This window comes from Barbatula barbatula, assembly GCF_947034865.1.
Source record: "Barbatula barbatula genome assembly, chromosome: 10".
In the NCBI taxonomy this organism is placed as follows: Eukaryota; Metazoa; Chordata; class Actinopteri; order Cypriniformes; family Nemacheilidae; genus Barbatula; species Barbatula barbatula.
Genome location: NC_136773.1, coordinates 13,261,900 through 13,287,354, shown reverse-complemented (window position 1 = coordinate 13,287,354; position 25,455 = coordinate 13,261,900). Strand labels below are relative to the sequence as shown.

The following is a 25,455-nucleotide window of genomic DNA, read 5'->3' as shown; positions in this document are numbered from 1 at the left end:
TTTATGAGGCTATGTGGAATATCTGTACTTTAAAAAATTCATGTTACACAGCGGACCAGAGCTTAATGGATACATTTCTTGGTGTCGGGAGAGGGCGTACAATACATTTCATTTTTATAATGGCTGGAAAGGCGTCTCGATAACTATTAAGACTCATTTTTAGAAATATGTCTTGTGAGCTCATTGAATATGCTGTGGTTATTCTAGTCCTTTGAGAAAACAGTTTTATTCTGCTGACATATATGAACGAAGCTATTTTAGTTTTTATTTATTCAAAATGGATTTTGAACCTTTTTTAGCTTAATTTTGCAATTGAAATAACGATCGAAGAAAGAAGATTTCAATTCAATATATAACAAGCTTTGTTTTGCGGTGTCAACGTTATGCTTGTTCCCGGTGTTTTTTCTTAACCTCTCTGTAAGTGGATGAAACAGACTTTTGAGGAGGCAGATAAGAATGGAGATGGTTTTCTGAACATTGAGGAGATCTACCAGCTTTTACACAAAATGAATGTCAACCTGCCTCGCAGAAAAGTCAAACAAATGTTTCAGGTATGAGGAGATTATATACGAGAAGTTTCTTTACCTTTGTTACGACTCACTTTAGAAAAAGTACATTATAAATTCAGTCAGCATTTCCACTGCTTCATAGAATGTGTGATTTAATCGGGCCAGGACTGTACGCTCCAGGCAAGGTACAAGTTGTTATTTTAAGGTGCTCCTTGTTTTCTTTGTACTATTTGTTCAATAGAACTGTGTGTAACACTATTATGTGTTATCACCTTATGATTAATGTGTCTTAAATCATTATTATCCCTTTTCGCTGCAGTTAATGCTCTGTTTCTGGGAAACAAAGAAATTCTATTTGAGCTATTACAGAACAATAATAGTTTTCTTGGACAGCAGGAGTGAAGAAAAAATAAAAGAGAGTGAATGCACTGGAGTAATATACAGTATTCATACAAATTATGAGTTTCCTTGTCAGTTGTCATAGAGGATTTCAACATGCTGAGTGATCCAGTGACTCTTGAAAATTAAATGAATTGAATTACAATTTAAGAAAAGTTTAATTGAAGGGCATTCACTTTTTATTTCAACTTATTTGATTATTAATTTTTTAATAATACTGATTATATAAATTAATTATATAATACAGTACAGTCCTATACACTTGAATGGGGAAGGCAGATTTAAAGCCCCTTCCCAGATAATTGTCAGTCTTTATGGATTGGTGATTGTTTCTATATTCTGGAGGCGGGTCTTCGTTTTAGCTCCATACGGAATGTTGCATTCACAAGATTAGCACATGTTAACATTTATTATCTTTCATTTAACAATATCGATTCAAACCTTTTGTGTCTTGAATGGAACCCATAATGCACCTCTGCTCTCTCTCTGTGTATGATGGAAAAGGAAGCAGACACTGATGACCAGCAAGGCACACTGACGTTTGAAGAGTTCACTGTCTTCTACAAGATGATGTCATTACGGCGAGACCTCTTCCTTCTGCTCATGTGCTTTAGTGAGAAGAAGGATCACCTGACCCCAGAGGAACTTGGCAACTTTCTGCAGGTGGAGCAAAAGGTCTGAAGTGAAGCTCTTCTCTCCTGCACTTGAAATAAATTGAAAACTTTTTTAACAACTTGTTCCTGTTCTGTTCAGGGAGATGCTCAACAACAAAAACTCCCTCACAATAGTCACTAAACTAAATGCATTATTAATACATATACATTTTACAATTAGCAAAGTGAAATACGGTTATAATCTATTGCTATTTAATAATATAATTAATTCAAATTAGGTTCTATTTTGAATTTAAAAATGTATAAAGCAATTTTTCACCATTTTGGCATTTTCTCAATTTTTACAGTGTTTTTGACGTATTTAGCTGTTTTTCCCGCTAAGAAATTTCCTTTTAGCCATCATTGCCTTTTCAATCTCAATACGTGCCTTAGCTCTTGGGCATTCTTTAGGAATTAGAAAGCAAAAGCCTTTGCCTTTCTATCAACCATTTTAATGGCTTTCCAGCTGAGGCAATGAACAGCCCCAGTTTGATGCTAAGAAAGCCTCACAGTGCCCCAGCTTCCTCTCTCTCTGCCCACACACGGACCATGAAGCCCTGGGGGAAGAGACGGAAAGAGTGCAGACAAAATAAAAGATACAGTCATCTAGTGACAGAATGGCAGTCGAAAGGTGTTTTTGTGATCTCAGTTTAGGAGGAGGTGACCCTCAGAGACCAGATGATTGAAGTGTTATGGATCCTATCTGGACAAGTGATTTTGGTGAATGACTCGCTCTTTTCATTCTTTCCCTTCCTTTTCACAGATGTCCAATGTGACCCCAGAGAACTGTCTGGACATAATCAATAAGTTTGAAGTCTCTGAGGAGAACAAGCAGAAGGGAGTTCTTGGTATTGAAGGTACAGCGAGAACTCTGTGTGGCTATTTAGCTTTTTATTTTAAAGTTTTCTTTTTCAATGTCACAATACATTTCAGACCCAAGCTATTCTAAAGTAAAATTGTAATCGACACATCATTATTACACTAAGCCGTGACCATAAATGAACCCATTTAAAACATAAGGGTACAACTTTTTACAGAGCTGTTCCACTGATGCTGTTTGTTTTTCAAGTTTTGTTGTTTTGGTGAAAGTGCGAGTCCTTAAACTTCATCTGCTCGTTTCAGTGGTTTTAATGATTGGCTCCATGAACGCTGTCCACTGACAGAGATGCACTGGCCACGTTCTCCTCCCTGAAGCTAAATAAGACACAGGGGCTCAGTTCAGCTTGACTGTCTACTAGAGAAAAGCTGATGGAACTGATTGAACCTGCCCGCTGTGTGTGACCCTTTCACAATCCTGTAGACGGACATTAGTGTGTTAGAGAAACATGTACCTGTCTGTCTGTCTGTCCATCCATCCTTCTGTCTATCCATGTCTGTCTGTCAATGACATACATATATGATGTTCTTGTGTGTTTGTTTGTCAGTCACATCCACAAGATGTGTTTTATTTGCTTGCCAGTGATCCGTTTACCATTAGTGGCTTGTCATGTGACTGAAACTAATTCATTCAGCATCTGCCACCATCAGGCCGACCGTCGACAGCTCTCTCGCCGTCTAAAAGCAGCATTTAAGAATCATTAAAAAACATTAATGCTTTTTAAAAGTCACTGGAATAATCACTCCAATCTGTGCACTTTGAAAAGTCATTGTGCTTTAATTTTTTAGTTTTTGCTTTGTTTTGAAGGTTTATGACAATTGTTCTCTGTTCCATCTAGGTTTCACCAATTACATGCGCAGCCCTGCCTGTGATGTGTTCAACCCTCAACACAATGAGGTAAATCAGGACATGGACCAACCTCTGTGTAACTATTTCATAGCTTCTTCCCACAACACCTACCTGACCGGAGACCAGCTGCTGTCCCACTCCAAGACCGACATGTATGCGTGGGTGCTGCAGGCCGGCTGCCGCTGTGTGGAGGGTAAGCCAAAGCGTACAGTCAGTGTTGGGTCTAACTAGTTACTGTGTAACTACTTACTGTAATATAATTACTTTTCCCTAAAAAAGGAAAGTAAGAGATTACTCTTATTTTTTCTGTGATTTAATTACAGTTACTTCGGGTGTAATTGAACTAAATGTGTAATGTATCACATTTGTCATACTTATTTGAATGAATTAAAAGTATTTTTGTGTCAGTCCTTGAAACACCTCATGGTTGATGTAGGATAAAGAGAGTAATTAGTAATAAGTAATTAAATACATTTAGGAGAGAGTCATTTTTGTCACTAAGATGCTGGGGCACTATTGTAATTCATTACTTTTTCAGAGTAACATACCCAACATTGCGCGCAGAATGCTGTTTACCAAAACCTTTTATTGTTCATTAGAACACAGTGAATATATCTGTATCTGTTTAGGTGTTTGTAACGTATGAAGAGTTTTGTAATGAAGAACTGTCTTCCTTTGGTCTTTTTGACCCAGCTGTAACTGCACTGTGTTTTGTGGGATGTGTTGTGCAGTGGATTGTTGGGATGGCCCAGACGGTGAGCCTATGGTCCAGCATGGATACACTCTCACCTCCAAGATCACCTTTAAATCTGTCATCGAGACCATCAACAAATACGCCTTCATAAACAATGAGTGCGTACAACAAATTATTTTGTTATTTTTGCTTTTGTCCTGTTTCACGTGTCAATGGTTTATGTTTCAGGTGGGAGAATAAATCGTAGTTTTATTTGTGGCTTTAAAAACTGACAACCATAGAGTCCGGGAAGATGGTAAATTCTTGTTTAATACATTCATGGATTCTCTTTAAAGAATATGCAAAGTTACGCTTCTGCAAAACAAAGGAAAATTTCTTATTCTGCAGAATGTACTGGACTAGGATGAGGTCATGTGACATGGTTTGAGATGTTCATGTAATCTTCATATATTGCATATTTAAAAAATATGAAGTATATTTATGTTTAAGTGTTTGCACACTTTTATCCAAAGTGAGTGGATTTAGGCTTTTATTAGGGTTTTTAATGACATTTTATCATGTCATGCGTTCTAGCTTTGGCTGTCCCAAACATATCTCTACCAGTTGAGTTACATGAAGACTATATAGTAGTCCGTATGTATAAAACACATTTTCAAACACACCCATCAACCAAATTAAACAATTTTGAGCATTGTGAGATAATTCTTTGTTTCATGAATCAGCCTCATAGGGCTGTGCATTATCTCTGGTTTACCGCTTGCTGTTTTAATAATCAGTCGAGTACTGTTATCTCAAAAACCATTTAAAAGAACCGTGTTTGCTTTTCCTCCTCCATTTTATGATTACCAGATATCAGGGCATCCAGTGAGGTGCAGGTGACATGATAATTATGTATGATTTGTCGTGGAAAATTATTTTATATTTCACCATAAGGTGAAGTACAGTAAAAATTCAGCAGATCTTTGGGCACCGAGGTGTGTAAACTGTATGACAGCTCTCGGAATCGGTTTCCTTAATGGTGTTTTATCATTAGACAGCCACCTGTTTCATCTAATGGCTCAGCGTAATGAGGTAAATGAGCTTTTTTGCACATCACATGGAAACGACACTCACTATTTCCCAAGATACCCACGGAGACTATTTTGCTTTTCCCTCGTTTTTCCTGGTTTTCATTCTCGTTTTCAGAATGTGTGTGTGTGAGGGAATGTCAGTCATAGTGTACATGTTTCGCTCACTCTCCCAGTCAAATTGAACAGATTAAATTTTTTGTTATTTTTGGAAATCATAACACCTTCATTAGTATGCGAAACGTGAAGCCATCAGCAGGACCAGCAAAACGGCACTATTTTATGTGTATCTTTTTAATCTCATTGTCATTTTTTCTGAAAACGGGAGAAAAATAAGACATTGATTTGTATGTCGTGGTTTTCATTAATACTTCTAGAAACACTAAGGAAATCTGAAGCAATTTTTAGAATATGAAATGTTTGTATTTCAGAACGAGAATAGAGAGACCAAAGTCGAGTTTGATTTGTTGAGTGTGCGGATCATGTATGAGGTAAACAGAAGCTGAGAATGACAGCAAGCAGCATGGGGAACAGACAGAAGCCGAGAGCGACAGTCAAAGAAACAGACGCTTATGAGAAAGATAACAGTGAGACAGCAGAAGCGACAGACAGCACATGGCAGAAGATGAAAGTAATAAGAACAAAAGATAGATGTTGAGGACAGAATCTGAAGGCAGGGAGCATCTGCTGACTCTTCTTGTTGTTGCCTTATTTGTGATTACTGTCTCTCTCTCTCTCTCTCTCTCTCTCTCTCTCTCTCTCTGTCTCTCTCTCTCTCTCTCTCTCTCTCTCTCTCTCTCTCTGTCTCTCTCTCTCTCTCTCTCTCTCTCTCTCTCTCTCTCTCTCTCTCTCTCTCTCTCTGTCTCACACACATTCTCACTCCCTTTAGGTTCCCGGTGATTCTGTCCATAGAAAACCACTGCAGCATTCAGCAGCAGAAGAAGATAGCGCAGCATCTAAAAGAGATCTTTGGAGACAAGCTGGATGTGGGGGAGGCCCTGAACAAAGACCCCAAGCAGCTTCCCAGCCCGAACAGCCTGAGGGGAAAGATACTCATAAAGGTACAACTTGAACTGAAGACACCCTGTTCTCCATTTAAAGCAACTCCAGGTTTAACTTGGCTCCTGAACCTGCTGTTTCAATCCACATTTCAGATTTTTCCAGCGCCCGCTTTTGCTCGGATTTACTACTATATTCAGGGTTCATATGTCTATTGAAAACAAGAAAATTGCAAGAGGGTTTCGTGTTTTACAGACCTGTTTTAACTGTGAATATACATTTTTTCCCAGGTATTTTTTGTGATTCCTATTTTAACATTTTTACAGTATTAGTTACATATGTGTAGTATAAGTTGCCCTTAAGATTTCCTCTTTGTGAGTGAATAATCTTTTGGGATATTTGGAACATCAGGTTCCAAAGCAATTTTACTGACAGTTACGCCCACCTTACTTGCGTATACATTTGGGCGGTCTAAGTCAAATCCTACCACAAACTTATGTAGATTTGTGGAGGTGTTGTTACATGAGGCGTTTCAGGCAGGTCTGGGTGAGCATTAGATAGAATGCATCTTTTGTTTCGACGCTTTACTTTTTTCAATTTTACGTTTCTAATACATGCATGGGCAACTTATAACACACCAAAGACACAGATAAACGTGTATTCACGGCATATGACCCCTTAAAAGGGATAGTTCACAAAAAATTGTGAAATGCCATTCCAAACCTGTATGACTTTCTTCTGCAGAACACAAAAGAAGATATTTTGAAGAACGTTGATAACCAAACCACATTGGCCCCATTGACTTCCATTGTACGGACACAAGTCCAGAGACATTTCTCTTAATATCTTCTATTGTGTTCCACCCTGGAGTTACATACAGGTTTTGAATGACATCACTGTGAGTAAACGATGACAGAATATTTAATTTGTGTGAACTATCCCTTGCAAAATTGCAAAAATTAGGTCTACGAGGGTGTAATCCGCTGCATATGGTCACATAAAATAGAGTTGGGTGTTGCTCTGTGACTCCTCAGTACACACGGACGTCACTGCGCTAGCTGCAACTTAGTAGGCCATTAGTAGAGCAGGTCAAGACAGATGGCACTGCAAGCCTGCCGCTCTACGGGACCCACCCGGTCAAACAAACAATACCGCCAGCCTCTCACACACAGTGAGGACGCTTTGTGATTGAAGCACACTTCAGCAAAATCCCTCCCGGCCTCCTTTGATTACATTCTCGCACACACCTGCATCTACTCGCATGCTTGAATCATGTTACGATGACAGCCACGCTCATCCTGTCTTCCTGCACAATCTCTCGGTCAAGGAGCATTGATTTTACCTTGGTCTCTACCAGCGCTGTTATTTCCCACTGGTGTTTATCTGTGTGCGAGAAAGAAACGGACAGCTAGAAAGGCACCTGCACTTGGAGTTTTAGGTTTAATGACCCTTTAATGGGCCTTGGTGCTCTCAAGCGTCTAGGATGGTGTTGTTTATCCTCAGGCAAAGATAAACAGTGAGCTGTGGGTCACTGATGGATGCTCTGCTGTCAGAGTAAAGTTTCTGGAGTGCTAAACAGGTGAAAATGACCTGCGTCTGTCATTACAGAAGGTTAAAACGTAATTAATAGTGAACGTTTGTTACATTACACACAGCTTTTCATAAATTAGGGTGTCACGATACTGTATTTGTAATAACCGTGATATTAAAGCAATGGTTGCGTTTGTTCCTTTTTACCCAACACTGGGCTGAAAATAACCCAGCCTTTTCTAGAGAGCAGGTTTGGAATGACATGGACTCTATGACAAGAGCTTCAGGGACAGAGCTGCTGGGTACATGTCATTTAGAAGATATAATTCCATTTGATTTAGAGCTGCATACAGTTTCTGCTGTGGCTTGCAGGCATTAGTATCATTTTCTGAGTTGCTGTGTAAGGTGCTGTCAATATTTCGAAAAGTGGTGAAATACTATCTAACGCTCAGTAATAAGCTTGCCTTCTGCGTATCACTGAAATGATTGTTTGTGTTTCACAGTCATAATGATTTTCTGATCTGATACGCATTGGGTAGAAAGTCATTTAATCTGGATTATGAAAGAATTGATCCGTGTTTCTGCAGGGGAAGCGTCTATCTCCGTACCTGTCTGCAGATGCAGAGGAAGGCGAGGTGTCTGATGATGATAGCGCTGATGAGATTGAAGATGACTTCAAGCTGAAGAACAGCACGGTAAGACTGAGACACAAGCACAAGCGCTAGTCAGAGATGTAAAGGTAACAGGTGTACATATATATTTAGGACTATTTTGTTAAATGAAATTAAATGCAATAATCTATAAATAAATAATATAAAGTAAAATAAAACAATGTGAAATAAAATAAAATAATTAATTCAATGAAATAAACAAACACATTTTTTTAAACTAAACTAAACTAAAATAATAAATACAATGAAATATTTTGTTTTAATTTAATGAAATATTATAAATTACAAATGGGAGATACAAAAGTATTTGTTTGACACCAGTCGCCGCTTTCTTTGTCCAAGTGGCCATATGGTAAAGCAACCAATCATGTTTAGTTTTGTGCCGTGGCATGTTTAGAGGTGTGTATATGTCCCCGCTGTAACATACCGGTGAACACTCTCGAATGTGTCAAAGGTTAACAGCAACAACGATTATAAGTTTATGCCGTGAACCTTGAATACATTTAAGATATAACTAAGCGTTAAGTCGATTGTGATTACATTTATTCATTTGGCAGACTTTCATCCAAAGCGACTTACAAGTAGGAGAGCATAAAAACATTTTGGCAACACGCTTAACAGCTCCGTTAGTTTACAAAGCCATGCTACTAGAAGGTATAAAGCTGGAGTAAATAAAGGAGAGAATGAACAACAAGATTACATTTTTTTCCGACAGAAAGTCTGATTAATTATTTTTGCAACCGTTGTAAACACAACAGCTTCCATAGTCAGACGGCTTCGAGTTGTTTCCAGGCAGACCGTTAAAGAACGCAACACGCACGTCTCCCAGAAATCCTGTGAAATTCAACCAATCAGATGAACGTGCTGAAGTGTTTCCAGAAAAGTGTGCCTTATGCATCAGACGTTTAGCCAACGGTCCGTCTGAGACTACTGGAAGCACCAGCTCACACAGCCCTGCGATATCTGCTGGATGGGACCGAGACCTGCGGCTCAAAGAGACACACAGCAAAACAGCCTGTTTTCCCTCACAGGCAAAAATGTACATGTTAGGGCACATGCAATAAAAGAGCAGTGTTGTATTTTGAGCTGAAACTTCACAGACACAGTCTCCTAAGATTTATATTACATTTTGTAAAAGGGCTTTAAGATTGGCGGCCTTTAAAATACACTTATGCGCAAAACCATTTAAAAAATGTTGCCTTTCCTACATTTTTCACTCCAGCTGTTTTGTTGTGTTTCCTCATGTGCTGCCTTGCCACCTTTTTTCACGCATTATCACATTCGGTGTGTGTCTCTCTCTCTCTCTCTTTCTCCACTGCATTTGAGCCTCTCTCACTGGCGGTCTGGCTGCTTCCCCACACTGACTCATAGTGAGCTGTTGGTGTCAGTCTTTAAAAAGCGTTCAATCACAGCCCTATCGCTCAGCAGGCTCCCGTTCGTGTGGAAACACCTCTTAACAGACAACAGTCACATCAGCAGACAGTCTTGCCACAACACTACCACGGGATGTATCTAGTCACACTTGCAAAAGCCTTCCAGACACAGATTCATCAAGCTTCTGGTTTTTGATGCCGAAAACAGTATTGAACATGCTCAATTCTTTCAAAATGACTCATTTACCAGGAACAAATTGATTTTCTGGTTAAGTAATTTTGGTCAATCTTGATTTCTCTGATAGAGTTTTAATGCATACTTACAAATTATTCATGTTGTTTTGTTAGGAGTAATTAATGTTTAATGATCCAGTCTAGGAAGTCATTACCGAGAGCCAATTAAAGGTTTTGATGTCTCATCTCATTACACGGCTGCTTAAACGTGTCAAGAAATACGAGAGAATTGCTGGATCTCTGCTGTAAGAAATAAATAATCAAAGAAAAAGTGAGCGAAAGGAAGAAACATTAATGACTACCCATTCAAGTAAAAGCGGACAACACAGCGCTATATTCATGCATAACCTTTATAATTGTAGAATTAGTATAAGCATATTTTGACACCTTATTTTTTGCTTATTCTGTCTGTATTTCAGTCCAACGGGACCAGTCAGCACCAGGTAGAGACCCACATCAGGAAGAAACTCGACTCTCTGATGAAGGAGTCTCAGATCGGGGATAAAGAAGACACTGACAGCTTCTCCATCAGAGCGTTGCTCCGTGCCACTCACGAGGGTCTGCAGAGAAACCTGCGAAAGGTAGCTCTTTACCCGAATCTTTATATTGCTGAGGCTGGCTCTGAGGCACTTCTGTGGAGAGATTGAAGAAAGGAAGGAAAATAAGAAAGAAATAAAGGAATTTGAATTCCTCAGCAGTTCGCACACATTAGACCCGTAATCCAGGGGGAGACAGAGCATCCCTTAATTAATATTCCTTCTGCCTCTTGTCCTATTATTAGACTTTGCACCCTCTAAACATTCATTTTGATGTGCAAGGAGGGATTTTCTCTCCCCTCCAGTGTTCATGCATAATATTTATAGAAAAACAGAGGCCCGTGGAAAGAGCAATTAAATGAATAGTCTGTCTGGAGATTATTTTATGCTAATGTTGTTTCTGATTAAGATAAACCTTATAGGAACAGATTGCATATTGTATGGCTCAAAATCCACAAGTTTCTGTCTTCAATGAAACACGAAATGTTCAGTTGGCTTTTCAACAAAAAATGTTGAAATAAAAATGCCCTTACAAGTGGCCCATATGACTCATGAGCCATTTTGTTTAGATTATTGACGCTTATGCATAAGGGCGATTCCATGCAAATGTCAACCTTAAGATGAAAAAGTTTCACCATACTGATAAGTCAGATGTCAATATTTGGTGGTTCAAATACCCACGTGAAGTCTCTCTCAAATTAATAAGCTATACATTTATATAGCTTTTTTTCTATGGTTTTTAAAGCACAATTTGCCATAGTCTGGTACAACGTAAGTGAATTGTCACATCCATAACGGTACATTTTCCTCATAAATGGGCAGATGAGAATAAAATAACTATTTGGAGTCAGTTTTGCGTGGGGATTCACATTTTAATTCACAGAAATCCTACAAAGTATGTTTTCTCTCAAAAACGTGCATCCTTTTTATCACATCCATAACGCATTAATCTTCCCTCTTATGAAATGGAAAGCTCATGCATACACTGATATTTTTGTCTGGACTCTATCATCAGGGGTTGAAGAAAATTGAATGAACTATTTCTTTACATTTCTTGATGTCTCTCTCGTTGTCATAGCTTTTGTTTATGTGCTTCCTTTCTAGAATTCCAAAGACGGCATGAAGAAATCCCACAGTCGCTCTTTTATCAGCAACCTCAAGCAGAAGGTCAGAATAGAGGACATTGAGCCTTTTTGGTTTTGTTTGACTCTCTCTCTCTCTCTTCGTCTCTGCTGTAGCCTGTTTGTCTCTGTCTGCAGTATATAAAACTAATATGTTTTCATAATAAAACTATGTTTTCAGTGGTGTATAAAAAAACAGAAATAATGAAGCGTCATGTTTTTATTAGCTTAGAATGAGCTATTTCTATCTACATGCGCCGCGGGTCCCCTTGCATGGAAGTCACCATGTTGTTTCTACAGTAGCCCTAAACTACAAACTGCCCTACAGAGCACCTTTCGTAAATATGTTATCTCCTTTGGCAAAGAAGTGAAAACATGACGACATCTTAGTTCTGCGTTAGCCTCAGTAGTGCTTTGAACGGGAGGGGTGGAGTGAGACGATGGTTACAATTCGCAATCTCACCACTAGATGCCACTAAATTTCATACACTTGACCTTTAAATACTAACTATTAGTCTGACCAGACCCAAAACATTCTCAAATCCCGTTAAGCATTGATTTATGTGAAGTGCTCTCTTTAGATTCTGAGGTTTATAGTATTCATACTTTACTTACTTAGGGCCTGTTTTATAGTGACAATTCTGAGCACCAGAGAATCTCAAATTTCATCCTCTGCATAAAACCTCCAAACACATCTACATCTTGTACACTGATCCGTGTAAAATTCTGCACTTCAATAACAGATCAATGAAGCAAGCAAACATGCTGCGTGTGGTTTCTGCTCCATACGTTTAATCGTTGCCTAATGTACGGAGCCTCTACACATTGATTTCAGTTTTCTTAAATGTAATCAGGCTTGTCAGGTATATGTGACGGTTTCTCGTCTCCTGCAGATCGCATCCGTCTCCTTTGTCATTCCCGCAGGAAGTGGGCGGGCACGCTTCTCGTGCGCGTGTGCTGTTTCCTCCCACTCTCAATGATGTTGGTTTTGTATGTGTGTTCATGAGGTCTCAAAGGTTTTTCTTTTGTTAGTAGCGAGTGTAAAGCCTGCAATTACTGTAGCTTCCATGCACTAAAGAAGTTAAAGGATTTAGTCGCTATTCACGCCTGGCAAGTATTAATCCACACAGTTGTGTGGTTATGTTAAGTGTGCCCCTTTAAAACAAGTCTGTGCTATTCTTTCTCTCTGTTGTGTGTAGGAGGAATTTCATTAATACCCATCCAAAAGCACAAGAGTAAACGTTCTCTCTATGTACTTATTTAGCTTGTGTGTGTGTGTGTTCACAGAGGCACTCCAAATCAAGACTGAAATGTCAGGGTGTTGAAACAGACGATGACGGGCAGCAGGAGACATCAGGAGGACAGTTTAGCAGGTGTGTCCTAATGGCCTCTGTTTCCACAATGTTACCTGTCAGGCTTTCTGTCTAACACTTCAGTCACACGAATAGGCATCTGTCTGTCTGTTTGTTTAGCTGTCTGTCTGCTTTTTGGGTTTTTAAGGGTACTGAATAACGTATCTCTTTTCTGTGTATTTACATGTATGCACATGAATGTGTTCGTATATACAGTAGTGGCCACAATGCCCGCTTTGGAAAAATGACATCTTTGCTCTCTATTTAAATATATTATTGCATTTTCATTAAAAGTTTTGTATGCGTGTTGCTTTTAATGTAAACTGAAGCTTAAATTTGAGATTTGAATGCAGCTTGGGAAAGAAATGACACACAACACATGCGCACAGATTATTGAGTAAGGGCCCAGGAGACTCTTTTTCATTTAAAGCAAGAGAGGTGTATAAAGACCTTCCATAATGAAGCATTATGTTTTTATTACCTTCTATATACAAACAGCGGGTCCCCTTATGGAATTTGCCATGTTGTTTCTACTTTAGCCCTAAACGGACAAACTGCTCTACAGAGAGCGTTTCATGAATACGTTATCTCCTTTGGCAAAGAAGCGAAAACATAGTGCTTCGAAAGGAAGGGCTGGAGTGAGCCGTTGGTTGCAATTCGCAACATCACCACTCGATGCAGCTTCATTTCATAGACATCATACATTTCATACACATCATATTTTTATGGTTAAATCTGACATGAGGTGACTCTAAAGGCAAATAAACACATACTTTGTCATTCGGACATCACTTTTGGCCCCCAGTTGTTTACTAGGGAGCTCTTTTTCCTGTTTTTTTTCCGGCAATCTGGACTACAGCCATTGGTTTTTGCAAACAGATACCATTTAAACAAAACTACACAAACAAAGGATACGTGAAACACTCACACGTAGTGACAGAGTGAATATCTTAATGAGTTTAAGCAGTATTTCAGAGACCAGCAGCCCGCAGCCACACAAGATTTTACCAGAGACTCGTAGCCTGTGAGACGAGAGCAGTATTGCTAAAAGATATAATGTTGCAGGCATCCTAAAGAGATTGTTAGTGTCTGATGATAATGAGAATTTGAATTTGTGAGTTCTCTTAAAGACACTTTTCTAATCTTCTCTGAAAAACATGTCTTTGACAATGTGCTGTGCGTACAGTATTTACTGATTGCTTGAACCGATTGCTATTAGAGTTTAATGTTGTGGTTTAGTGTTTAGTAGACATTGATGTGTTTCCATGTTTTAAAGTCACTCACTCCCTGTCTGTCAGAAGGTTTCCTAAAGAAAAAGATGCATTTTTAACGGCTTAATATTTTCTGGCATAAGAGTCTGACCATATGACCATATCATGCACTCTGTACACAGAGAGCTCTATGTCTGTTTGTTTGTGGATGTGTTTCTAGCCTGAAAGGTTTTTTGTTTGTTTACTGTATGTTACACATGTCCTTGAAGTAATTTCTCGTGATCTGAGCGTTCATTCTGTGTATGCGTCTAAAGCAGGAGCAAAGAAATAGCATGTAATGATTTTTTTTATGTTATGTGTTTGTGTTTAGAGGTGGAAGAAGGCGAAAAACGATAAAGCTAAGCAGAGATCTGTCAGATCTTGTGGTGTTTACCAACTCTGTGGTGTCTCAGGAGTGTTTAGATGAGGGTAAGACTTTCTGTTTTTATTGTCTGCTTGCAATTTCTATGCTGGCTTAGGCTTGTGTACATCAAGCGTAGAATACGGATGCAGATGTTTTTATTTTGGCTTGGAAATAGTTATGTAGACATATATATACTATTGCTTTACACTTTTTCTGTAGAAATCTTTTCCATAAACTGCATATTTGTTGAACTTTTTCTAGGCTCGTTTTAGCGAACTCTTTTTTCAGGACAAATTCATTAACATCGTCTCAAACTCTCTTCTGTATTTTTGTGTTTCTGCCCTTTTTCTCTCAGGATCGCATTATAATGTTCTGTCCTTCAGTGAGTCGAGGGCTCAGCACCTGGTGCACCAACAAGCCGAGCGCTTCCTGACTTTTAACCAGAGGCAGCTCTCTCGGATCTATCCCTCCGCCTACCGCATCGACTCCAGCAACTTCAACCCACAGGCGTACTGGAACGTGGGCTGCCAGTTAGGTGAGCATTCATGAATGCAAATATAGAAATATTTATTTTAAAGAGTGTTGTCAATTCAATGTGCATAAGGATTGTACACCAAGTTTTTAAAAGATTTTTGTTTTCTAAAGAGAACTTAGTAGTAGTTAGTTGTATTTCTTGTCCCAACTTGACCAAGGTATTGACTGACACTTTTTATTATGGTCTGTTGATTGAGTCAAATACAGCAGACTGGGAAATTTCACTCATGACCGTGTTGACCTCCTAAGCTTATGTAGTGTGTGTATGTGCGCATGCTGTGTGTTTTAGCGGTTCTGTCCCGTATGCCATGTGTTCCCTGATGCACATACCATCTGGGTCTTGACTGTCAAACTGACAACTCTGGAGTCAATTAAGGAAAACACATTGGCACACATTATTATCGTCATCTCCCTCTTCCCATGCAGATGAATTACTGTTATCAATGCTCCATTTCCCTCTGTGGCTGGAGAATCTGCAGAATGAAGAAACTGAATCAGATGGAATGAAGCAGGAAAGAATCTAAAAGGTTTTTAATAAGAATAAACCAGATAGACTGGAAGACAAGGGAGAAACACAGAAAGAGAATCAGAGAGTGTGGCATTAGTCTGAGCAGGTGTCAAGCGAGAGACGCAAATGGGTGAAGAGCCCCAGACGTGTGTGTGCGCGTGTCTGTGTCATCATAAGGGTCCAATAAACAAGGGTAAATTGGAACTTGTGGAATCCCAGCTGAGTTCTGACTTTTGCCTCCTGACTGTGTGAGCAAAATGTTTACCAGGCCATGATGAAACCTCAGAGCTTGTTAAACCATCCGGTTTATTTAGGTTTACACAGATGAATAAATGCCTGAAATCATTTGAGTGAAATTCAAATGAGGTTGGTAGGTAGAAGGTGTAAGGGAAGGTAAAGAGAGAAGGAAGACTAGTCAGACTAGACAGAACAATGAAAGAGTAAAATAGATGGAAATTAGATATCAATTATAGAAAGGGAATAAAGATTAAAATTAGATTGACCAAAAAAGAGAGTAAAGATAGAAAGAAGGAATAAAAAGAATCAGTTTGATGAATACGTTCTTTTTTTTGCTTTACCTGCAGTGGCTTTAAACTACCAGACGGATGGACGCATGATGCAGCTAAACAGAGCCAAGTTTATGGTGAATGGAGGGAGCGGATATGTGCTCAAACCCGGAGCCATGAGTAAAGGTGCACATGTTCACTCTCATCGTCACTGTGACACCCATCTGTGTTAAAATGCATTTCTCATTAATACAGAATAAACAGAGCTAACTATACTAGAAATCACTCAAAATATGCTTAACTTCTGGTATTGTGACGTTCCGGGATAATCATTTCCAGGCTCATTCAACCCACTGAACGTCGAACCGCTGCCTGCAAATCCTAAGAAACAGGTGGTGATAAAAATCATTAGTGGACAGCAGCTGCCCAAACCTCCTGATTCAATGCTGGGAGACCGTGGAGAGGTGAGCAGATGACTCCTACCAAACAAAATCCAGTTTGAGGAAGTACAGCGTGTGTTGTTAATAATATATGTACTGCTTATGTTATGCTGATTTGATTCACAGATCATTGATCCTTTTGTGGAGGTGGAGATCATTGGTATTCCAGCAGATTGCTGTAAAGAACAGACGAGAGTTGTGGATGATAATGGTACGGTGTGACTTCTCTGTTTTTGCCTGCATTATTTTTCTTTAAGGAAGAAAGGTGTGGGGGTGTTTGAGTGAATTAACCTTCAGTGTGATTGTTCTTGCAGGATTTAATCCAGTATGGGAAGAGACCCTGTCTTTTACTCTACACATGCCTGAGGTGGCTCTGGTGCGCTTCCTGGTCTGGGATCATGACCCCATTGGCCGAGATTTTGTGGGTCAGAGGACCGTAGCGTTCAGCAGTCTTATGCCAGGTTAGAGATTCTGCAAACTATTCTTTCTGCAATCATGGGCACGTTTTTACTCTGTACAGTTTACACAATACATTTTATTAGCCAGATAAATTATGTATTTACATTTTCTGGGAAGGCGGTAAATTGATCAAATGTATAAACTGCATTTAAAAAATTGCAAAAATAAATGGGTCAGGACAGTTTAAAAAAAGCTTAAACATTTTTTTATCTGTTATAAACAAAATAATAAAAAAGCTTTATTTTTTCAATAATACTTTCAAGTACATTTTTAAATATACATACTTTAAAAGAGTGTTTTTACTTAAACATCGTTCCTTTTACTAGATAAGAAAGCATGTGTCATACTTTGTACTCCAATACATTTAATAAATACATTTTATATTTTTTATACTGCTCAAGTTATTAAGTATGAATGGTAAACCATTTTTACCTTTATTCAAACAAAGTGGAGTAAAACGTATGATTCTTTATAATCTAGAAAAAGGAAGGAAGTACAATTCTGAAAACACTCTGATAATGCACATTGAGTATATTTGAAAATGTACTTCAGACTAAGAATACTCAAGTACTTTAAACGTCTGCCCATAAGGAACAAGGAATCGATAGACTATTGTGTCATGGTAGAGAGATGTAAAGGGTTAAATATATAGTAGCATGTAAGTGTAATAGAGTGCAGTGCTAGCAGTCAGGTGGTGTCATATGAAGCATGTGATGTGTTGCTCTGCCCTCTCTGACAGACAGTCACATATGGCTTTCATAGATGGCAGACCTGTTCCTGTGCTGAAACTTTGAAATACTGACGATATCATGTCTAATGGCCTGATTTTTTTCCAATTTCATTCCCATTTTAACCATTCACGCATATGTCTTTCCTCCGTTCATTTCAATCATTGCTCTTCTTTCCACTCTCACAGGATATAGACACGTTTATTTGGAAGGAATGACAGAAGCATCCATTTTCGTCTATATCACAGTGCATGACATCTATGGGAAGGTGAGCTCATGACGGCTATACTCGCGTATAACAGCCATTTTCATCGAAAGGGATGTGAAAATGCTCCAGATTTAAATTCAACACGTTAATGCGTCATACATTCGCTGTGATATAGAAATTGTCCTGCATCATTTTTAAGGAACTATGGTGGTTTGATTAAATAATAAGGTGTGTAAGGCTCAGCTGGTCGCCAGAGAAACAATCTGTCACGCAAGCTGTTGTTTCTTTCCATTTTTGCTGCAGTATGACCAATCCATCCAGTATAATAGTAACCTACAATAGTAAAATCACTTAATGATTTTATGTGTTTGAAGTTCCTTCAACATTTACATTTTTACTTTCCAGTGGAGTCCTTTAGTCCTCAACCCAAGTTATACCATAATGCACTTGCTAGGAGCCAATAAGGTACCTGGCTATATAGTGTGCTGCATGTGTACTGCATGAGCTGTCACTGTGAAATCCTGTTGATGTTCAGTGAACAGAAAGTTGTTTTAAATGTGCCTGACTGTTTTGAAACTTTTTTTTAAATGTTAGTAATGCTTTATTTGGTCAATTCTGTTTTTGGCCTTTAGTGTGTATTTGTTACTTTGTTTGGAGGCTTAAAATGATCTAGAGATTGTATTTTATTATTTCAGTGTTTCCCAACCTTTTTTTAGTATATGAACATTAAGGAAAAACTATTATTGGTCTACTGCAAACTAGAAATTTTAGACTGGGTATGATCTAACACGATCATTAAATTAGTTTATTATGTGTTTAAAATATTTAATTTGTATAATTTTATTTAACAACAAATAGTATGGGTAATAATCCACACGTTTTATAAACATGAATATAAAATAACTTAACATGCATTCATTAATTTTCTGTTTTATAGGGGAAATTCATCATGATTACTTATCTTAAGCTATTTTATGTTTAATAGGTTTTCCAACGCAATGTTATGTTTTTCTTTGGGGGGGGGGGGGGGGGGGGCTATGCTGCATTCTCTGGTTGGGAATAACTGTACTAGTTGTAGGGATGGTTAACTTGTAAAGGATTAGGCTGCCATCTGTTGGTTTGAATGTATAGTGCAATAGTTGATATCACAGTGTTGTATTTGTCTTGTGAAAACACACAGCATATTGAAGTTTTAACTGAATATTGCATGTATGTATTGTTGTTGTCTGGGCTTGCTGACTGTTTTAATTCACTGTCATTTGGGACCCAGCTTGACTTTTTTGTATTTCTGTTTTAGGGTTGAGTTAACTAAATCAGTTTCAAATTTTTTTTAATGTATTCTGGAAAAACTAGAAGTAAAGATTATCAAAATAATATTCAATGTAATAAATAAGAAAGTTAATATTGTGTAAAAAAACATCTTCCATATCATGGTTATGCTGCAGTCAAAAAGCTATTTAATGTATTTTTTCTGTTTCATAATCATAAAGTACATCAATAATAAACAAACTTTTGGTGCTGGGTCCCAGATGTTTTATATGTTATATAACAAATAATATCTTTCTGCTCCTTTTTCTCACCTCAGGGTCGTCAGCTGCGGGGTTTCAGAGGCTTATTTAATAAAAGTTCAAAGTCTTCAGTAGACACAAACATCGGAGTTCCACCGCGTAAACGCTCCATAACAGACCACCTCCTCAGGAGAACAGCCAGTGCCCCTGCAAAAGGCCGCAAAAAGACCAAGTTGCCGTTAGCTGAAGCTCCGCATGACAGAAGACAGAGTACTGAGGAATCTCAATCTACTGATGTAGAGAGAAGAGTAGACAAAAGAAAAACACTGCAACACCGCCCAGTCTCTATGCCCATGGAAAAGCTCCTACACAGTAAACTCAATCTGACGTCCCCAGATCAGGAGGACACAGATCCTGGACCCGACACAATCAGTGGTCAGTAAAAATGTGAACAATTCAGTTTTGATAGGTTGGGAAAACAGTTTTACACTTCCTTATAGGGCTGCTAGATATGTAAGGTATAATGTACAAGCAGGCGGTTGTTATTGCAGAAATAAGCCTAACAGTTTGATCAGGACCCGCGAAAAAAGGGGATTTTTTTCACGATAACAACCGGCTACTTGCCACATGAGATAAAAAACTGGACATAAAATGTGAATTTGAAATATTGAATTAGCTATTTTTTACCGAATGCAGACCTTCCGCGAGAAAAAGCTGTTTACTTTCGGGTTTAATGTAAGAAACGACATTCAGACGTCACAAACATATTAAACTGCCCCTCTAAAAAATTATCCGGGTTACAGGGTGTTATTAATTTTGAGTGGATAACAACCCTTGGATTGTCGCAACTGGCCAAACAGAAATAAGCATTCAAATGAGACGTGTAATAAATACAAATAATTGGAATATATCCAGATGAATAACATAATTAACTGTAATGCATAAACCCAGAAAATTAAATACTGTTCCTTAAAAATACAATAAATCTGAATTTTATCAAAGCAAATGTGTATATTGGAATTGTCAAATTGCATATTGCAATATTTAGCAAATAAACACATATCGCCTTCAATATTGTGCAGCCCTGGTTCATATTAAACAATGTAGTTAAAGCTAGGGTAGGCAATGCTAGGGTAGGCAATGTATATTTTGTGTTCGTAGTCTCTTCACATCCTGACAGCAAACATAAGTGGTCTATATATGAAAAAATACAGATCTTCTTGATACGTCTCAGGTCCATGAAATCCATTAAATTTGCTCCAGAAGTCAACATTTATTTGCATAACCCCGATCGTACATAAACGTCATATACATAATGTTATGTGCTATATGTACTTTAAAAGTTATCTCACTTTATGTCAATGAGACATGAGGTAATTGACATGAGGAGGTGTGTCTTTGGAGTGAACTCTGAAAGAAGGGCGGATCTTTTCCCCCTTCTGACTTGGTGTTGCTAGCCTCTATGAAACTGCCTACCCTAGCTTTAATTGGTCCCTTTGAACTATTCATACTTACAGGCTTTTCTTTCTTTGTTATCTTAACTTTCCTTTGTCTTGTTCTGTCTTTACTGTTATGCCTCTCTGTAGTAGAAAACTGACTAGGAAAACCCCTGCAGGTAATCAACAAGCCATACTCAGGTCGACTCATCAAAAACATCCCCGTTCTGAATCATTGCACTGATGTGTTCATTATTTTTAGGATTTTTCTTCAAAACCTCTTTTTCGTTTTACAAGAAAATCCAGGCCATAATTCATCAATGGTGCAAATAATTGAATGTTAAATATATGCAAACTGGATGTTCCCTTTAGAGTGCCATAATCAAACTTCCTTCACACCGTTGTACTTGTTGGTACATTTCATTTGTCCTGTGTACAGAGTGACGTGTGTTGGATTGTGTTGTTTGAAGGTCTGTGAGTTTCTTTTTCTAACTACTAAAAATCATCTCCTTGTAAATGTCTTCCACAGATTCTGTCCTCCACCAGAAGCCCAAAGCCATCTCAATGGATCTTCTTATCGAAACATCTGCCTTTAAAAAAACTTATGGTCGTACCCTTTCTGGCAATCACATTCAGGACTGTAACACTGAGCCCAAAGAAACAAAAGAAACTCCTTACCTGGTCATTGAAAGCAGTAGAGAATGTGTGGGTGATCCTCACCAAGAACACTCAAGAGATGGCGTCAAACCAACTGAGGACAGTACATTTTGTTCTTCCAAAAAGCCAGCAGACCACTGGTTAGATCCCTCTAATCCTTGTAATGGTGATGCTAGCATGCAAAGAAAAGAAAGTCAAAGAGAATCCAGCCATTTACGATCTCCAAAAAAGAAAGTGTTAACACCCAAGGCAGCCACTTATTCCTCGTCCTCCTCCTCTTCATCGTGTTCACGCACCTTTACCAAACCTGATCCTCACATAGATCAGACTGACCAGAGTCAAGTGTCCCTTCAGGACAGTGCTCTGTCTCGCCTTATTGACGCTGTCTCCCTCGGAAATGAGAACGACACTTGTGGATCAATATCAGCTCTGATTGGCCAATTTGACTTAACCGTTGAGCAAAGCCCCTTAAATGTACTATCAAACACACAACCATTGCAATTTTACGTACCACCAAATAACCTCCCTGATTTCAATAATGAGCTTTCCAGCACTCCGCTAAAGGCCATTCAAGAATCTTCTGGCATAACCTCAGCTCTACCTGTCAGACCCTCAAGTCCTGCAACTACTGAACCTGAAGTTTTCACCATCCTGGATGAAGAGGTGCTTTCTCCTGTTTCCTCACTCAACCTTTATCAAAAGAACTTCCAAAAGGACCTGATTGGCTCTCCAGTGGCCAGCAAAGTATCCTCACCCATCAGGTTGCCTTTGGAAAGGTTCATGCAAGGTAACATAAACTTAGTGTCAAACAGAAAGACAAGGTATGGCAGTCAATGTCATTCCACTGGGTCCTTAATGCACTATGAATTTGGAGGTTACAGAGAAACCTCAATGAACAGCACAGTCTCGGACCGCTTTCTAATGTGCCAAGACTCAGCGAGCAGCAGTCTGATGGAGGTGGAAATCAACGTGGATGGGGATCCCTTAGATGACACATTGATCTCTTCGAATCAAGACCATCACTGGTGTAATGACCTCAGAAACGGCTCCAACCAGCCTTCCCCGTATAATCTACCAAGACTTGAACCATCCCATCTCCACAAACCCTCATATCATCCTTCTCCAGTTCGTTCTTACTCAACAGACACTTCAGCAATTCACAGACACTACCAGTTTCCATCATCACACCACAGTCTAACCTCCAGTACTGTCGATCAAAACAAATCCCATCCCAGGAGATTTCCACTTGATACTCACAGAATAGACACAACAGAGGAAAGGCACCAGGATACAAGATACCAAAGTGGCCGGAAAGCTGAGCATTTGCCAAAAAGCTCTTTGTCCTCCGAATGTCTTGCAAGGACTCAAGGCGTGCATACTTCATTAGAAAGAGACTTGTATACACCTGTATCAGACATTGACGTGATTTACAACTCTGTTGCGTTACAAGACAACAGAGCTCCTATAAACTCATATTCTCCGCAAAAACTCCCTCCTCCGATCTGCCCAACCTCCCCTTCTAAAGTCTCCAATGCATGCAAGTCCAAGAGTCTGGGAGACTTGACCTCTGAAGACATTTCTTGTAACTTCCAAAGCAAGTACAAGTTCATCAGCCGAAGTTTCATCACTCCTGCGATGCGAGACCAAAGACGGATGTGTGGGTTGGCCAGTCGACCAAAGTCGTCGGACCCATTAACTGAGCAACTTCGCAAGCTCGTGACCTTAGAACATGAGGACTATCCTCATGCCCCTTCCTCTTCTCAGCCCATCAATAAACTTCCTACAGTCCTTCAAAGTTTAACTGATGATCCCGAAGATCCTCCACCGTTCCTCTCAAGGCGGCTTTCCTCCCGTAGTCAAAGTCGTGTGCGTCACATAGCCAATCGTGCACGTGAGAAACAGCAAGATGCTTTGAAACACCGGCCTCTTGAGGGCTCCACGAATGTAGTTCTCCGTAATAAGCTCTCTTCCCAAAATCCTCCACCGAACAGGCATTCTACAGGCTCTTATATCGCCGGATATCTAGATCAGCTAGATCCCGAGGATAGAGGTCTGCCTGAAGGTGCCTGTACTACGCTACGCTATGGATATGGAGATGGATACTTTGCTGATGATTCTTTGCTCCCTCCTGACTTCTCGAGCCCAGCCGAACCTGAGGTTTACTTTTTGCTAAGGCTCTGACAGCGCTGTTTCTGACTCTGCATGTGTTTCCTTGTAACAGTCTGAAGATGTATGTAGCAGGACACTTCCAGAACTGTGCACTGTACATATGCTGTATATCACAGTTGGTGGTGTACTGTATCAAACTGATAATGTATATGTGGTCCCGTCATTCTTTAAAAAATGTATTGTTGAACATGTGTGTTGTCTCAAGGTGAAAAAAATTGTTATAATAACAAGTTATTGAACTTCAGAGGACAGTTTTGTTGTATTTGTTCTGTTTATGTAGTACAGCCAAACCATGAATGGGCTTCATTTTTAATTCAGTCTTCCTGCATATCTAATGTTATTTTTATGTCTATGTAGTTTGTACATACTTGGTAAATTTGTCCTCACTCAAAGCACTATGTTGTCTTCATTTCAATTTGAATAACTGTGACGTTTTTCTTTAGGAAACAGCATGTGAACCTGTGAACATTTCAGCATGACTATGCACAGACCTGTAGATGTTCCTGTGCTATGATTCTGCACAGAATGATTTAGTTTTATTGAATGCAATACAGCACATTTACCTGCTTGCTCTAACTTGCTTGCTTTCTATTTGTCACAAATTGAAAAAAAAGTTATTCTTCATATTCTAAAGCTGTATGTTTAAAGTTTTATTTTTGTAATTGCTTTGATACAGAGAGCAAAAATAACATTTGTTAGACTTAATCTTTTGTTTTCTTTTTAAAGATGGCGACAATTAAATGTTCCCACTTCTCCTGTGCTTTATGGCATCTAGTTTGTTGTTCTTTTTTGGGTTGCTCATCAAAGATGAGTCTGAGCATTTTACTACCAACGCAATAAATTCTGAAATGTTTGCCATGAAGTTAAAATGTTGAATGTGTGATTTTTCTCGCATACCACTACAGTATAATTTTCATTGGGATCAGGGTTGCAAGGTGCACTGTTTGTCCAATATAATTTGGCTACTTTTAAACTGTTGCCATGTGTGTTTTAATCTGTGGGTTAAAGGTGGATAGAGTTTGTATATCAGCTATTATTTTTCAAGGCAAATGAAGGTGTTGATGAAAATTGAGTTTGTTTAGGATTACTATTATACTGTGATTTTTCAATAAGAAATTCTGTGTAATGCGTAACAGTGACTGTAAAATGTGAATTGTATGTATTGGGGTAACTTATCTTTATTTAGAACTGGTTTCACAGACAAGACTTAGTTAAATCCAGGACCATTTTTAAGTTGAAATTTAAATTCAATTTAAATTTAGCGACTAAAATCCAACAAAGACTAGATTAAAACATTACTAGTGTGCATCTTGAGACAAAACAATGGCAATGACATATTTTAAGATATGTTAGGGCAATTTTCAGTTAAGACAGCTCAAACTTTCAATTTAGTCTGGGAATAGTCTTAAGCCTTGCCTGTGAAACCGGGCATTAGAGTTTTGGTATTTAGGCTCGGGTCATGGACAAATTTTGGGCCACTTTTGGTAGGCCACTGGAATGGTTTTGTTATGCAGATTTGGCAATCCTGATTGTGATGGATATAATGTTGTGTTTTTGACTAACCATGACATGCTTATCCTATCTAGATTAATATATTTTCTTATAAGATAAGTGGTCTCAGTCATGCTGATATAGTTATATCAGGAAAGCTCAGGTGAGCATTTGCAATTATAACTTAATCTATCAGAAGCTTTCTAGCAGATGTGACCCTGTTGTTGTTTAGGACGGAAGATACGTAACTGTGACTCACTACTCCACTATTCCAAAAATACAGTGTCCCTCTGCAGCTTCATCTAACCGTTAACTCATCACAAATCATTTTGT

At 38.7% G+C, this 25,455-nt stretch overlaps 1 protein-coding gene across 1 annotated transcript in view; it reads left to right on the top strand.

Annotated features, from left to right (window-relative positions):
- The window catches only part of plch1 (phospholipase C, eta 1), a 51,859-nt gene extending 27,369 nt beyond the window's left edge, over window positions 1–24,490 (top strand). Inside the window, exons 5-23 of the mRNA XM_079465435.1 lie at window positions 423–551; window positions 1,413–1,583; window positions 2,325–2,418; window positions 3,277–3,480; window positions 4,019–4,139; window positions 5,938–6,109; window positions 8,165–8,272; window positions 10,275–10,436; window positions 11,496–11,558; window positions 12,800–12,885; window positions 14,446–14,543; window positions 14,834–15,013; window positions 16,105–16,212; window positions 16,366–16,490; window positions 16,593–16,677; window positions 16,781–16,927; window positions 17,842–17,921; window positions 19,447–19,804; window positions 21,335–24,490. Of these exons, the coding sequence (XP_079321561.1) occupies window positions 423–551; window positions 1,413–1,583; window positions 2,325–2,418; window positions 3,277–3,480; window positions 4,019–4,139; window positions 5,938–6,109; window positions 8,165–8,272; window positions 10,275–10,436; window positions 11,496–11,558; window positions 12,800–12,885; window positions 14,446–14,543; window positions 14,834–15,013; window positions 16,105–16,212; window positions 16,366–16,490; window positions 16,593–16,677; window positions 16,781–16,927; window positions 17,842–17,921; window positions 19,447–19,804; window positions 21,335–23,643 (4,800 nt within the window). The 3' untranslated portion in view covers window positions 23,644–24,490. The remainder of the gene's footprint in view (window positions 1–422; window positions 552–1,412; window positions 1,584–2,324; window positions 2,419–3,276; window positions 3,481–4,018; window positions 4,140–5,937; window positions 6,110–8,164; window positions 8,273–10,274; window positions 10,437–11,495; window positions 11,559–12,799; window positions 12,886–14,445; window positions 14,544–14,833; window positions 15,014–16,104; window positions 16,213–16,365; window positions 16,491–16,592; window positions 16,678–16,780; window positions 16,928–17,841; window positions 17,922–19,446; window positions 19,805–21,334) is intronic.
- Window positions 24,491–25,455: the final 965 nt, after the last annotated feature.